We start from the raw sequence: 14,222 nt of genomic DNA, 5'->3' as shown, positions 1-14,222 counted from the left end.
AGCAGTTTAACAAATGGTGTAAAAAAGACATTAAATACAAACATATTTATGAAATGTATCTTGGACACATGATTATGGTACGTATACGTATATGTATATATACAAATGTATATATTGTAGATTACAGCTCTCAAAATTTTTCAATTAACACGCAAAAAGAAACCTTATACTCTAATTTACTAGCCCAACATGTTATAACACTGATAAACCATTTCTAAATATGAACAACTTTACAGGAGAGGTTGATATCATAACAAACAATTAAACTGACAATATAATTTACCAATTGTATATTTACAAAATCTCTTACAGTCTCTAGTCCCACACATATCATTTCTCACATCACAAGTAAATCAAGACTACACTGTAATGGTAAATAGTCCATCATCAATGTACAGGAAGAGTGACAGGAATGAAATAATCGATAAAGCCAAGTGGATTTTAATATCAAATTTCAATATCAACTAAAAACATTTAAAAAATTAATATAATATTTTCAATACCAAGTCCCGTTTGTATCAGAATTTAGTGCAGTAAAGAGATGAACAATTGTAAATATATGAGAAATCAGCAAAATCTTTCAAATAAAGTGTATTACAATGTAACAATATCAGGTTAACAAGATCAATTGATCCTCCTCCGACTAGATATTGGTTTTGATGTGGAGGGAGAATTTCAATTTAAATAGCGTTTGTGAAATATTGAACACTATGGTTTATTTCAAACCTTTTAACAGGAAATCAGGTTATCCAAAACATCCATACCGACGATGCTCCATGGGAAATATTGAATTACAATCCAGCTTAGAATTTTAAGTATAATAAGAGATCCCAGAAAGATCTTAGTGACCACATTTGTTTCATATTTTTTGTTCTTAAATAATAGGATCTTCTCCCTTCTTGTTTGCTTTTTACTCTGTTTTTGTTTTTACTGATATGACATTTAAAATTTCCACTTTAGAAATATAAAAATTATTATCTTTTTCTATCAAATCCATGATAGCTGTGTATCAACCATGCTGTTTAAAGATCAAGGGGACCCTACAAATGCAATTTCAGAAAGAAACATCCACTACTAAGAAAACCAATCACAATATTTCATCAGGGAAATCTAATAAATAATAGCTATCAATACTTAAATGACCTTAATGTCCCAAAATACAATAATGCTTAAAAGACTCTATTCTCCAACACACACAGATGCTGTTTAAAGGACCTTATTCTCCAACACATACTGATGCAGTGTAAAGGACCTTTTTCTCCAACACACAATAGTGCTGTGTAAAGGACCTTATTCTCCAACACACACAGATGCTGTTTAAAGGACCTTATTCTCCAACATACACTGATGCTGTTTAAAGGACCTTATTCTCCAACACACAATAGTGCTGTGTAAAGGACCTTATTCTCCAACACACACAGATGCTGTTTAAAGGACCTTATTCTCCAACATACACTGATGCTGGTTAATGGACCTTATTCTCCAACACACAATAGTGCTGTGTAAAGGACCTTATTTTCCAACATACACTGATGCTGGTTAATGGACCTTATTCTCCAACACACAATAGTGCTGTGTAAAGGACCTTATTCTCCAACATACACTGATGCTGGTTAATGGACCTTATTCTCCAACATACACTGATGCTGGTTAATGGACCTTATTCTCCAACACACAATAGTGCTGTGTAAAGGACCTTATTCTCCAACATACACTGATGCTGGTTAATGGACCTTATTCTCCAACATACACTGATGCTGGTTAATGGACCTTATTCTCCAACACACAATAGTGCTGTGTAAAGGACCTTATTCTCCAACATACACTGATGCTGGTTAATGGACCTTATTCTCCAACACACAATAGTGCTGTGTAAAGGATCTTATTCTCCAACACACACAGATGCTGTTTAAAGGACCTTATTCTCCAACATACACTGATGCTGGTTAATGGACCTTATTCAAAGACATACATAGTCATTGTTTAAATGACCTAATTTGCCAACATACATAGACACTTTTAAAATGAACTTATTCTCAAAAATACATTGCCTTTGTTGAAAGGACATTATTCTCCAACACACACCAGCATTGTTTAAAGGACCTTATTCTTCAACATACACAGCAATTGTTTAAATGAACTTATTCTCTAACATACAGAGGCATTGTTTAAAAGTCCTCATTCTCTAACATTCGATGCTGCTGTTTAAAGGACCTTGTTCTTCAACATACACAGCAATTGTTTAAATGAACTTATTTTCAAACATAAACTGTCGTTGTGGAAAGGACCTTGTTCTCCAAAATACATTGCAGTTGTTTAAAGGACCTTATTCTTAAACAATGTTTAAATATAGTTGATTTCACATGATCTTATGACAGAACTGGAAAGAACATCCACAAGTTCTACCAAGACAAGATATTCTGAAGAAATTAAAAGGAAAAACATAGTAAAAATTATCTTTCATATTCATAATTATTATGCATTATATAAGATGGTCAGACACACAAATGAATATTGTTCACAATAATAGAATTCTAATATCACAGTACCCAAACTTTGGATAAATAAAGGAAAGATTAGAAACCTAAAATTAAAATATGAGATCCCAGAGAGATCTTGGTGCCCACCATCGTTTCAACTTTATATGTTCTTTAAAAGAATCATGCATTTTCTTTCATTTTCCTCACTCTTTTTTTGTACTTAATTCTAAGAAATTGAAAATTCCTTACAAGAAATAGAATAGCAATTATAATCTTCAACTGCCAAATCCAATATGGTCCCCTGTTGACCAATTCTTTTCTGATTATTATCAAAATCAAAAGCTCACCATCTGCTGCTGATGAGCAATAAAGTGGATAACAGACTAAAATATTCATACACAACAATTTTTGTTTTATACAAATAATCATTCTTCTCTGGAATGTTTAATAAACAGGTCAAAATTGCTAATAGCTGTATCTTAAAAAAGTAGTTAAAACATGTTAAACACAACATGGCAATAACACACCTGAATACCTGTATTTCATGGATTGCCGGAAAGACTACAGCAGTTCAGGGACAAGTATCCCTCCTATTACCTCAATCTTCACTGTAGTATAGGGAAAAGTGTGCCTCTGATACCTCAATACCCACCACAGTACAGGGACAAGTGTGCCTCTGACTACCTCAATACCCACTACAGTACAGGGACAAGTGTGCCTCTGACTACCTCAATACCCACTACAGTACAGGGACAAGTGTGCCTCTGACTACCGCAATACCCACCACAGTACAGGGACAAGTGTGCCTCTGACTACCTCAATACCCACTACAGTACAGGGACAAGTGTGGCTCCGTCTACCTCTATCATCACTACACTATAGGGACAAGTGCCCCACCGAATACCCAATTTCCACTACAGTACAAGGACAAGTGTCCCTCTGACTACCTAAATATCCACTAAAGTATGAGGGAAACTGTTTCTCTTAACTACCTCCATCTCCATTCCAGTACAAGGATAAGTGTCCCTTTGACTACCTAACTCTCCACATAAGTAAATGGGAAAGTGTCACCCTGACCTCCTCAATCATTACTACCCTACAGGGATGCCTGTCCCTCCAGCTTACTCAGTCTCAATTATGATATAGGGACAACTGTCCCTTGGACTACCTAAATCTCTACTACAGTACAGGGACAAGTGTCCCTCTGTCTACCTCAATCTCCCCTACAGTCTAGGAGCATATGCCCTGCAGACTACCATAATATCTGCTTCAGTACAAGGACATCTACACCTACTATGGTGCGTGGTAGTGCTGATACCTGAAGAGGTTATCATACTAATCAGGTTTCAATAAAACACAATCAGTTACTAATCAAATCCTTCCACAAAACCACATCTTACTGATTTTGTTCAATTATAATGGAAGTAATGTCATTTTCAACTGTTTGTATAATCATCTAAATGAAATAAAGTCTGATGTCAATACAAGGACACCTATATATAGAAAATATGACATGAAATAATGACATATATGGTATAGGTTTAAATAAATCAAACACTTAAGTGACATTGATCCCAATGTATTTTTGTCAAAACTTCTAGGAGCTGACAACAGGGGTGACATCTGACTGGCTGATGTTGGAAGATATGGATGGTAGGGGAGGTGTAGGTTGGATAAAGGCCACTGTACTCAAACCATCCATTGTTGTTGGTCTTGGTGAAAATATAGTCTCTGGGTTAGTGTTATCTGTCCCTGGTTTGGCCAGTTCCAGTGGTTTCAGTTGAGTGTGTTTTTTCTTAGGTGTTTCGTGAAGTACAACTATGTCTCCATTTGTGCTGGTTCCTTGATTTCCCTCCTCACTCACTATCACTGATTTATTCACAGCATTTGGTTGATTAGATGTTACAATTTCTTCTACTGGTCTCCCTACAGAATTATTGTCACTACGGTTATCTGCCCCTGAACCTGGTTGCCTTGGATAGTTTGCTCCCTGAACTGTGGGGTTAGTTACTGGGGGCACAGTAAGTGGAGGTGGTTGTCTAGGATAATTACCATTCTGTTAAAAAGAACAATACAAACAATAATATATACATTCATTCTAGTGACTTCTCAGAGAAAAAAGTAAATGTTATATGTAACTTCGCTCAGTCTGATAAAAAAAAAAAAAAAAAATAGAAGTCTAATGCCAGCGATATGTTTGGAAACAAATATTCCTCAAGGTATGTTTAAACTTCTGATAAATACTATATTCTGTTAGAAAAAGAGAATAACTATGATAAATGTTTACAAAACATTCAAAATGAAAAAAAAGGATTTCTGATATCAACATACATGTTAGTCAATGGTTGATATGTGCCCTGAATGTTAATTAACTTATTTCAGTCCATTCCATAATGAACTCAGGATGTAACAAACAGTTTTTAAAATAAATAAGATAACAATAACAAGCTTATCAGAATATTTAGATAATGACCTTAATTTCAAACATTATGCATTATTCAAAAGGATAGCATCCATCCCAAATGTGTTTGTCATTTTTTTCTTTGTTTTAGATTTGATTTTCTTACAAATTTCCTATCTGTTGCGAAAAGCCACAAGAAAGCTATTGTGATCGGAAGAGTTAGATTGTAACTAATTTTCATATGAAATCATTGTCAAGAACTCATCAAAACAAAATTGTCTGAATATTTTTTCTCACTAACCTCAACAGGCCCTGAAGGTCTTCTTCGTCTTGACCTATACTCCTTAAATTCTCCCACACACACAACTGTCATTATCGAGAAGAAGAATATTGAGGTGGCACCAAATATTATGATAAATATCACGCCTCCACTTAGCACCACAGCTGAAAAAAACTTACATGTATTAATTGAGATATTTAAACAGAACACAATAAGGCAATATATTTATTGCAAGCACGGCATTTATATGATGAGATATTGATCTTTTTTATGTTTTTGCAAAACATTTCACCAAGAATTACTTTTGAGACATCAAAACAATCTGTCAAAAAACTTCTTACCATCAGATTCAGCTGCTGGTGTTGTGCCGTTTGTACTCATCTCAATAGCTGTGACTCACCATAGAGACAGCCCTCTTCCTTCCCTTCTCTACTCCATCTAAACAAAAAGACAAAGCAAAATTGATATTTCATTTGATAAGTCTAATGATGAAGCATTTCCGTTTTGAGAAAACAACTGTCAAATTCAATAAAAAAAACAATCCCAAAGTTTTCATATTATTTTCCGTCTTTCCCATGTCAGAGAATCTACAGGATCAATTTGGCCTTTATTTTGTAATTTGGTTTTAGGTTATCAATTAATAGTTTTGGATGAATGTGATTATTTGATGTTTCACATTTAAAAAATAACTTTGTTAAAATATTTGTCATACAAAGACATCGTTGAAGTCTGAAAGTTCCTTGTTTTAATTCTTCTGTGAAAAGACAGGGAAAAAATATTCCTATCAAATTCCCAGCAGGAATCCTCAGCACTGCCAACTGAGGTAAATCAGCATGCTCTCTCAGGTGAGTGACATATATCTTATTTATCACTGTATAAATCACACTGACCTGTTTCTTTTATACTACTCCCCCTGTTTTTCTTGAGATTATCTAAATCTCAACCAGAGATTCAAAATACCACCACCTGTAGGATTTTGTTGGTGTCGATGTGACACAACAGGGAAAAACATTCCTTCAAACTGCCCCAGTCAAAATTGAACGAAGATGTCTGATGTTATAATTCACAGCACTTCCAACTAAGCAAAAAAACATGTTCTGTCAGTTGAGAGTCACAATTACTCACTCTTTATACACCTCCCGTTTGTGTTTTTAAAAAGAGATTGTCTAAATCTCAATCCAAGGCTCTCAGCAACACAACCTGTGGGATTTCAATGGGTACTAATGTGAAAAAGCAGGGAAAAACATATTCCTGCTAAGTGCATTTGAACCTGGGTCTCCGGGATGATAATCCATGACACTGTCAACAGAACCAGGTGAGTGATGGAGACTGCATTTATGTACAAGCTACAATGAACTGCTGCTGTAACACTTATTAAGCTGTAATAAAAAACTTAATGTTGATATAGATCACAATGTAGGACCTTACATCAAGCTGCATACATACAGGAGTTCTTTTTTATATAGACCCACTGTATGAGTAGACATAAGTCGATTTTTGGTCATGATCTGTGACAGGACGGGTAAGATAGATATTTGTCGTTCCAAACTGGAACCAAGCATGGTCTATAATGATAATCTGTGATCCCTGCCAACAGAGTCAAAGACGTCGAAGCCTGATCCGTTAACTGGTTACAATGTATTGACATCACGAAACTTCCACACATAGTATTAAGTAATCTATGACGCATATTTGGCATTACGTAACTGAGAGAAGACAAAGACCTCTAATTTACATTATTTTATAAGTAACATTTCTAACTAGATAAGTTACATTCATCAGATATAGATTTATCGTTTGATAAAACACATTAGAATTAGAATACGTTGACTTGACAAGGCAGCGGGTTTTAGTGCATCACGTATATTTCACCTTTTTAAGACCGCACATGTGATCATAATACTGTTAACATCAAATCATATTCAATTGTCATGCTAATGACCTTACCCTGGTTTTCATTAGTGCAAAGAAAACAATATCCTTATCATGTGATAAACCTTAAGAGCTGACACATTGTTGACGGTTGTTATCAAGGCATCCATGTAAACTTCGTAGTGCGAGTCAAACACGGAAGTGACACCGATTTTTTTTATATTGCTTATAATATTTGTACAGGAAACGGTGAACGGTGTCCGGAATATTACGAGGGGGAAAAATAATGGCATCATCAAAGAATCTTAATCATGCCGTAACATGATTGTTTACGCAACATTATGTAAAAATGATCAAATATAAAACTTTATATAGATATTGACAGATAATTTACAAGCAACATCACGGACTTAAAATAGTTTAAGTCCTAGGAATACACGTAAAATTTTGCGCAAAAGGCGAAGAATGAGTTGGTTAAAAATTTGATATATAGTTCTCAGAAGACAATATGGACAGAGTTTTCCACGTACAACTGACTTTTCACAGAAAAACCGCATACATTAGAAGATAAAAACTTTCATTGGATAATAGAAGGAGGACCAACGGTTTTGTTGTGTTTATTTGTTTTGGGGTCCGTAAAGAATGCCTCTGCACCTGACCACCACTCTATGAACTATATCCACTGGCTATGTATTTTATTCAGGCTGGGACTTAGATATCTACGCCCCTGATTAGGTATGTGTATGAAAAGTTCATCATCTGCACGTTATTTAAATCAAGTCAAAACTTTCCGGAATTCTTCCAATGAGCTTGAATGCCACTCTTTTCAACGGCATGATTTCTGTAAAAAATGTCGTATTTGGAGAAGAACTGACAAAACATTTCATATGAATATGAAGTCTGTGATATGATTTTTTTTCTTTCTTTTGTTTATGTGCGTGTGTGTAGTGGTAATGGTGTTGGCGGTAGTGGTGGTGGTGGTGGTGTGTGTAGTGGTAATGGTGTTGGCGGTAGTGGTGGTGGCGTGTGTGTGCTGCTTATCGTCAGATATCACATAACAATGGTAATTTTTTCTTGTATATCCCATGTAAAATGTTGTCGTACATGCAGACGTATTTTCAAAGTCAACATGACACTTTTTCACAATCAAACTTTTTAAAATCTTACAATTTGGTTAAAAGTCGCTATGTAGGCTGTCATTATTTACGCAGCTTTTCCATCGACACCCCATTTCTTCGTTTATGGCTGATTTAACAACATTAAAAAGCGAGGACCAGGGATTTCGGATTACACGACTCACATATTTTCGTTAACTAATAAATAACCCTCTTTGTATTTTGTACAGTCTCCATTCCATTTGCTTTTTTTGTTTTGTTTTTGTATTCCAAATTTATATACATATACATTTGATAATCGTACTAGCTTCGAATTAAACAAATAATCACCGATTGCATTGTACACAGTGGTGGAGGACAATATCCAGAACTTTAAAAAATACAAGGTAGAGTAATTTTGATACGGTAAGTTTACCAATAAATTCAAGAACTAAACGGACTGTGATGCATATACGTTACGATACGGTTGATTAAGATTTGTCAGCGAAATAACTCAAGGGTAATGCTAATTACAATTTACTTTCCAACGTCTATTTTCTCATAGACAATGTTTTCACTTTTATGTGATTTAAAGTGCCATAGGTCTCTGCATTTGAAATGGAATTAAAGCTTACTGTTCTTGCAAATGATGATCGCTTACAAGTTTTAGAAGGTGCCCCTCTCCTCCTTTATGGACTCGCCTATGATTACACCAAAATACAAAGGTAATAGTCTAAATGGTGCACATTGTACTTATTGTACGTTTTTGTAGTACACCAAACTGGTTAGGGAAGAACCTGAGCGTCTACATTTCATACTGAAACCGAATCCTGCAGGATTCAGAAGTTAAAGACAACAATAACATCATGTCCGTAACAAATCTACAAAACTCTCATAAAAACATATGCCATTATTTATTGCAATTCGATTTACATGTTAAAGATTTCCAAAGCAAAGAAAACAAGATTATAATTGTCAACAATAATTTTATATTAGAATAAGATAATTGAGTGTAAAATAACCAAAACAAAGTCAATGACACTCACAAAACGAGGGATTCATGCAGGACTTTTAAATTTGAATGTTAATCAATATATCCGTAAAGAGTTGATAAAGAATTGGTCAGTCCATCCGGTATGGTGTCATATTCTCCAAAGACATGATCGCTCACAGCTTACACCTACATCCAGCACCACACCTGCATGTTTTAGGTCCAGTACAGCCCGTACCACACGCACATGCCCCTGTAAGGTATGATTGATTGATAAATAATGATATCAAAAACTGATGAGCAATTTTTACACGTTATTCAAATTTATCTGTGTAAAGATATAACTATAAACACTTTTGAATATATAAAATTTATTTTTTGTATTTAACTGTAACTTCTATAGATATACAACTTTAAACAACGGAATAATATATTCAGATATATTACATGACTCTTGGATCATTGTACCAACTGAAGTTCCCAAGAATTTGTACTCTTCATGCTATTTGCCTTAAATAAATAGGGTATTATGTAACAGCCACTGACAGGTCCTGTTCCTAAGAACTCCGGTACTTACCAGATGCGCAGTTGCACTTGCACTTTGGGCATGCGCACTTGCCGCTACACTGACATGCGCTGGTACCGCAACACATCCCAGACTGGCAGTCCGCGGTACACACGAAGTTGGCACCTGACAAACAAGAAATAGTACCACCAAGTAAAAGTTGGAACATTTCTCTGTTTGCGAAATATAGGCAATATGTTTATTACTATTTGTACATGTATAATGTTCCTCATTTATTTGTGAAATAAATTGAAATAAAAATTAAGTTGTCAGTAAAATATACAAAAATAAACTTCACTTTTATAACCAAATGTTTTCCACACTAACCAGATAAAATCTGATAGATTCTTTCCAATCCATTAGGGCATATCGGAATATAACTGACAATAAAAAGCGAGGAAGGTAACTCTGACAACTGTAATTATGATTATATGCCAAGAGAGTTAAAATTACCTGCACATTTGCATCCGGCCTTGCAGTAAGGACACTGGCATGCGCTGTTGCACTTGCAGCCACATCCACAATCAACTCCCATCTGACAGATTCCGTCGGGACAAACTGAGGCCTTTGCCGCTAAAATTAGAAATATAAAGTATGGTAAATCAGTTTAAGTCCTCTTCAGTATTAACGTGATATATGTATCCTTCAGCTTGTTCCCAGCGCCTTGGACAGTGACAGATACTTTTTTGTCACCATGATATCACTAAGTGATCTAACTGAACAGTATCCATAGTACAGATCTATATCGCCCCAACGTTGTTACAAATACAACAAGCAAACATAGAAAAGCACAATTAGAATTTTAAATGTTTTGTAGGATTGCAGTTCCTGTTATTCTTAGCGTCGGTATTTCATGAAACCTCCACTGTCCTATTATAAAAGACTATTCACTTTTAACTTACAGAAACATCCACAGTTTACTTTACATCCGGGGCATCTACAGCTTGTATTACAGCATCCCGCACCTGTGCAGCCGCACTGTCCACCAGGACACTTGGCACAGAACGCAGCTGTTGGGTAGAAAATTTTTTTTTTCTTCAATAGACTATTGAACACAAATCCCCTTGTCGTCAGATACTACTAATATAACTACCCTTACTGAATATTAGATAAATCTTCGCCGCACCTTGTTGTTATATCGATCGTTTTGTACTCTTCGATGGTACTATTAAGACACAAAAGAACAATCGACGTCTAATTGTTCGCAAGCATTTAAAAAAAATCACCGAAAGTAGAGGAATGCTGAAAACGAAAATATAACTTTAGGTGAAAGTTAGGGTTTATTTCTGAGACGGATGGCCCATGAGCAATCAACTACCTGTTTATCTAAAATAACAATTTCAGACATGCCAACCGAAATAGCCGCTACCATGCGATCATCCATGTCAAAAATGTGTGAAGACGTCAAACGGGAGAAGTGCTTACAGAAATCAGGTATCAAAAATGTTCAACTCATAGCCTTAAGCGAACAACAGATTGATTTCACCTACAAGTTTTGTTCTTACTACTAGCAAACACGCTCTGGCGTGAAGTGACTTTTGGAAATTATGTTATCAAACGTACGTATATTCTAATGTTTTGTACTTTCCAAGCAATGGTATGAGCTACCAAATCAATAAGTTATTTACTTTAATACTGACATGAAGCCGTTCGTAATCATGACATAAACACTCTACTTACCTTCAGACATTTCGGTTTCGATAGAGTACCTTCAGACCTTCTATAGAGTACCTTCAGAACCAGAAAATCTTCTCAGCACTACTGGATAGATCAATTGTCAGGGTATTGTCCAATTGCAAAATGTGACAATACTTATAGGAAATAGGACGATACGTGTGCAAACTAAGTATCGTGTGAATCGACATGAATGGGTAGACCCACGCGCAAAATATTTATGTGAAGATAGCCCTTAGCAAAACCAGGGTGGTGTGCAACGATGACAAGGAAATTATAAGAACTGCACTCGGAGTGTTATGCTTACGTTAATTACATGCATTGCCAAGTAAAATATGTGATTACTACATTTTAGAGCTCGATCATAGATATATACAAAGTAGTCATCATCAAGTCAACCACTTACAATAGAATATAAAAAATAAAGTAGATTTTAAATGAATCAGGAATGTTACAGATTATTAAATTATTAAGCGGCGGCGTGAACTACAATAGATGTATAAGGAAGTATCATATTGACTTTTCTCGGGATGATCATTTAGAGATTTGTACGTTTGCCTGTAACACCACAGACTTAATGTTACAACGTGTTTATTGTCAACTTTGTTGGAGTGACTGATATGTAACTCGACATGATTAGACTGAATGCAGCATTTCATTATATCGGTATAAATGACGTGATCTAAGACGCATATTTTTTCCGAATATGTAAACACACCCAAAAGATAAAACCCTGTCATGTTAATACTTCCTGATGGAGGAAAATTATACCATCTTTGTCTGTAACAACATACTTTAGAGATAGAAACAATAGGATATAGCACGATTGTTTTTGTTAAAAAATAGATATGTACTTTGTTAATACGTAATACAAAATCAACCGTGTGCAGTGATGCTTGTGTATCATCGTGTGCACTCATTACATGTTCGTGTGCAACATATATGTACTGTTAAACTATAGTGTGTGTATAATCCCGATAAAGACATTCTACATAAATGTCATTTGCTTTTTTCATCATTAGTTTCAAGGCTTATACAATCTTGCCGAAACAACTGCCATATATCAATAAATGTATGTTTTTGTCTTCAACTACCGACAGTGAATTTTTAAAATTAATGTTCACCTTTTATCATACAACAAAGCGGGTCTGACGATCTCTATTTTCGTATTATCTAGTATATGTTGTGGTATGAAGTTATAATTTCCTTATATTGTGTGTTTTAGAAATGTTATACTATGTTTCAATATTACTGTTGCTTGTTACAACTATTAACCATTACTATTATATCTAAGAATAAGGACAGAGAGAGTGAAATGACTTCTCTTTCCATGCAGATGATGTTTTGATAATCTATTGATACATTCTCTTACTGTTGAGATGTCCATCAATAATGTGTTCTTGAAAGTGATCGTTATTTTTGGAGGACTTATCACATGATACCGTAATGTTCACAACCTGTTGACATTTATAAGTATTTTTAATTTATTTTATCCAAGTGTCATATGGTAATACAACATTAAAATAGGTACCTGAGAAATTAAGGACTCGATTAGCAGATTTTGACAGTTTTTTTCACAGCCAAATTCATATGAGCATAGTCACCGAACCAGAGACCTAAATACAGTAATATTGGCACGCAATGTTTTGATCACTAGCACATCAGTTGCCAAGAGCATTAATCACTTCCCTTGATTATTGCAAACGAGCATCCTTTAATATGGTTAAAGGTACATAATTGCAATGTCATTGTATTGTTATGGGGATTCATGTTGGCAAGACTGTTATATCACGAACACGGGAGGATTATACAGTGAATTAGTAATTATATAAAGTATATTCTATATACACACTTAAGAACAGAAATCACCCATCATTCCATGCTTTGAACTGTGCTTTGTGTATTTTATTTCGTCTTGTTAACAGTTATTTATTGATGCAATTTCAGCTGTTGGTGAAACAAGAAAAATGGATTGTGGTAGATCTGTATTTGAAATATAAGATAGATGATAACAGGACAACACTCACAATATAGTGTAATGTTCTGACACTTTAAAACGCTCTGTTTTATTTCCATAGTACATGCTTTGTTCTTTTTTATTCATATACGTATTTATTTCACATCCACTCCGCCTTCGGCCTTCAACAGATAAGACATCTCAAGCTCTCAGTATAGGTTAAGTAGTTATATAAGGTGGTTCCAAATTTTTGAGACTTCATGTCGGAGACTCTCCTAGTGGTTCCCCAGGTTTGAGGAGTATCTCTGAAAGCCAGCATTTGGAATTTCCCTACAGGGCAATTAGTTTTGACAGGGATTATAATCTTTTCCCTTAATTAGTTTCCATTCCAGCAGTTAAGTTTACCTTTAAAACTTAAAATTAAATTTTGACTTCGTAAATATTATTTGATTGATTGATTTTATCAGATTTCAAATAATTGTTTATAAATAAATTTCCAATGCTGATTTCCATCATAATAATTGTTCAATAACCTTACCTAAATATCTCGGATATATGTAAAAAAAAAATTGTTCTCTTTCACCATGAAAAATATAGAGGAACCTAATGCATCATTTCACATCCCATGTTCTATCATATCATACGTTGCTGAATTATTTTAAGGTTCTATTATGACTGAGATTCCTGAGTTTTATCAACTTAATTGCATTTGGAGATATTTAATGGTATTTTGATAATTTTCTTATGTTCAGCTGATAACTGACATTAGCTTTCAGCTTGATATATTTGGGACATCTATGGCATTATAATAAAAATGAGGACAATTTTATTTTGGTATCCTGCATCATTCCGTTTGCCAGTTTCCACTATGAATTAATGGTTACTAAGTACACAATAAGTTTTTTGTG

At 34.7% G+C, this 14,222-nt stretch overlaps 2 protein-coding genes across 2 annotated transcripts; both read right to left on the bottom strand.

Annotated features, from left to right (window-relative positions):
- Window positions 1–4,059: 4,059 nt before the first annotated feature.
- On the bottom strand, window positions 4,060–5,554 carry LOC132547900 (uncharacterized). Its single transcript, XM_060211704.1, has 3 exons — window positions 5,503–5,554; window positions 5,183–5,325; window positions 4,060–4,536 (listed from the first exon to the last, which is right to left on the bottom strand). The coding sequence occupies exons 1-3, from the start codon at window positions 5,540–5,542 to the stop codon at window positions 4,078–4,080; spliced, it is 642 nt and encodes a 213-aa protein (XP_060067687.1). The 5' UTR covers window positions 5,543–5,554; the 3' UTR covers window positions 4,060–4,077.
- A 3,632-nt stretch (window positions 5,555–9,186) lies between these two features.
- LOC132547883 (keratin-associated protein 5-4-like) lies at window positions 9,187–11,373 on the bottom strand. The gene is made up of 5 exons (XM_060211689.1): window positions 11,364–11,373; window positions 10,586–10,693; window positions 10,137–10,256; window positions 9,696–9,809; window positions 9,187–9,371 (listed from the first exon to the last, which is right to left on the bottom strand). The coding sequence occupies exons 1-5, from the start codon at window positions 11,371–11,373 to the stop codon at window positions 9,295–9,297; spliced, it is 429 nt and encodes a 142-aa protein (XP_060067672.1). The 3' UTR covers window positions 9,187–9,294.
- Between the last annotated feature and the right edge of the window lie 2,849 nt (window positions 11,374–14,222).

This window comes from Ylistrum balloti, unplaced genomic scaffold (assembly GCF_031769215.1).
Source record: "Ylistrum balloti isolate Yb309-2 unplaced genomic scaffold, AGI_CSIRO_Ybal_v1 Utg369988, whole genome shotgun sequence".
Classification (NCBI taxonomy): domain Eukaryota; kingdom Metazoa; phylum Mollusca; class Bivalvia; order Pectinida; family Pectinidae; genus Ylistrum; species Ylistrum balloti.
The sequence above is the reverse complement of the archived record's forward strand: the minus strand, read 5'-3'. Positions and strand labels throughout refer to the sequence as shown.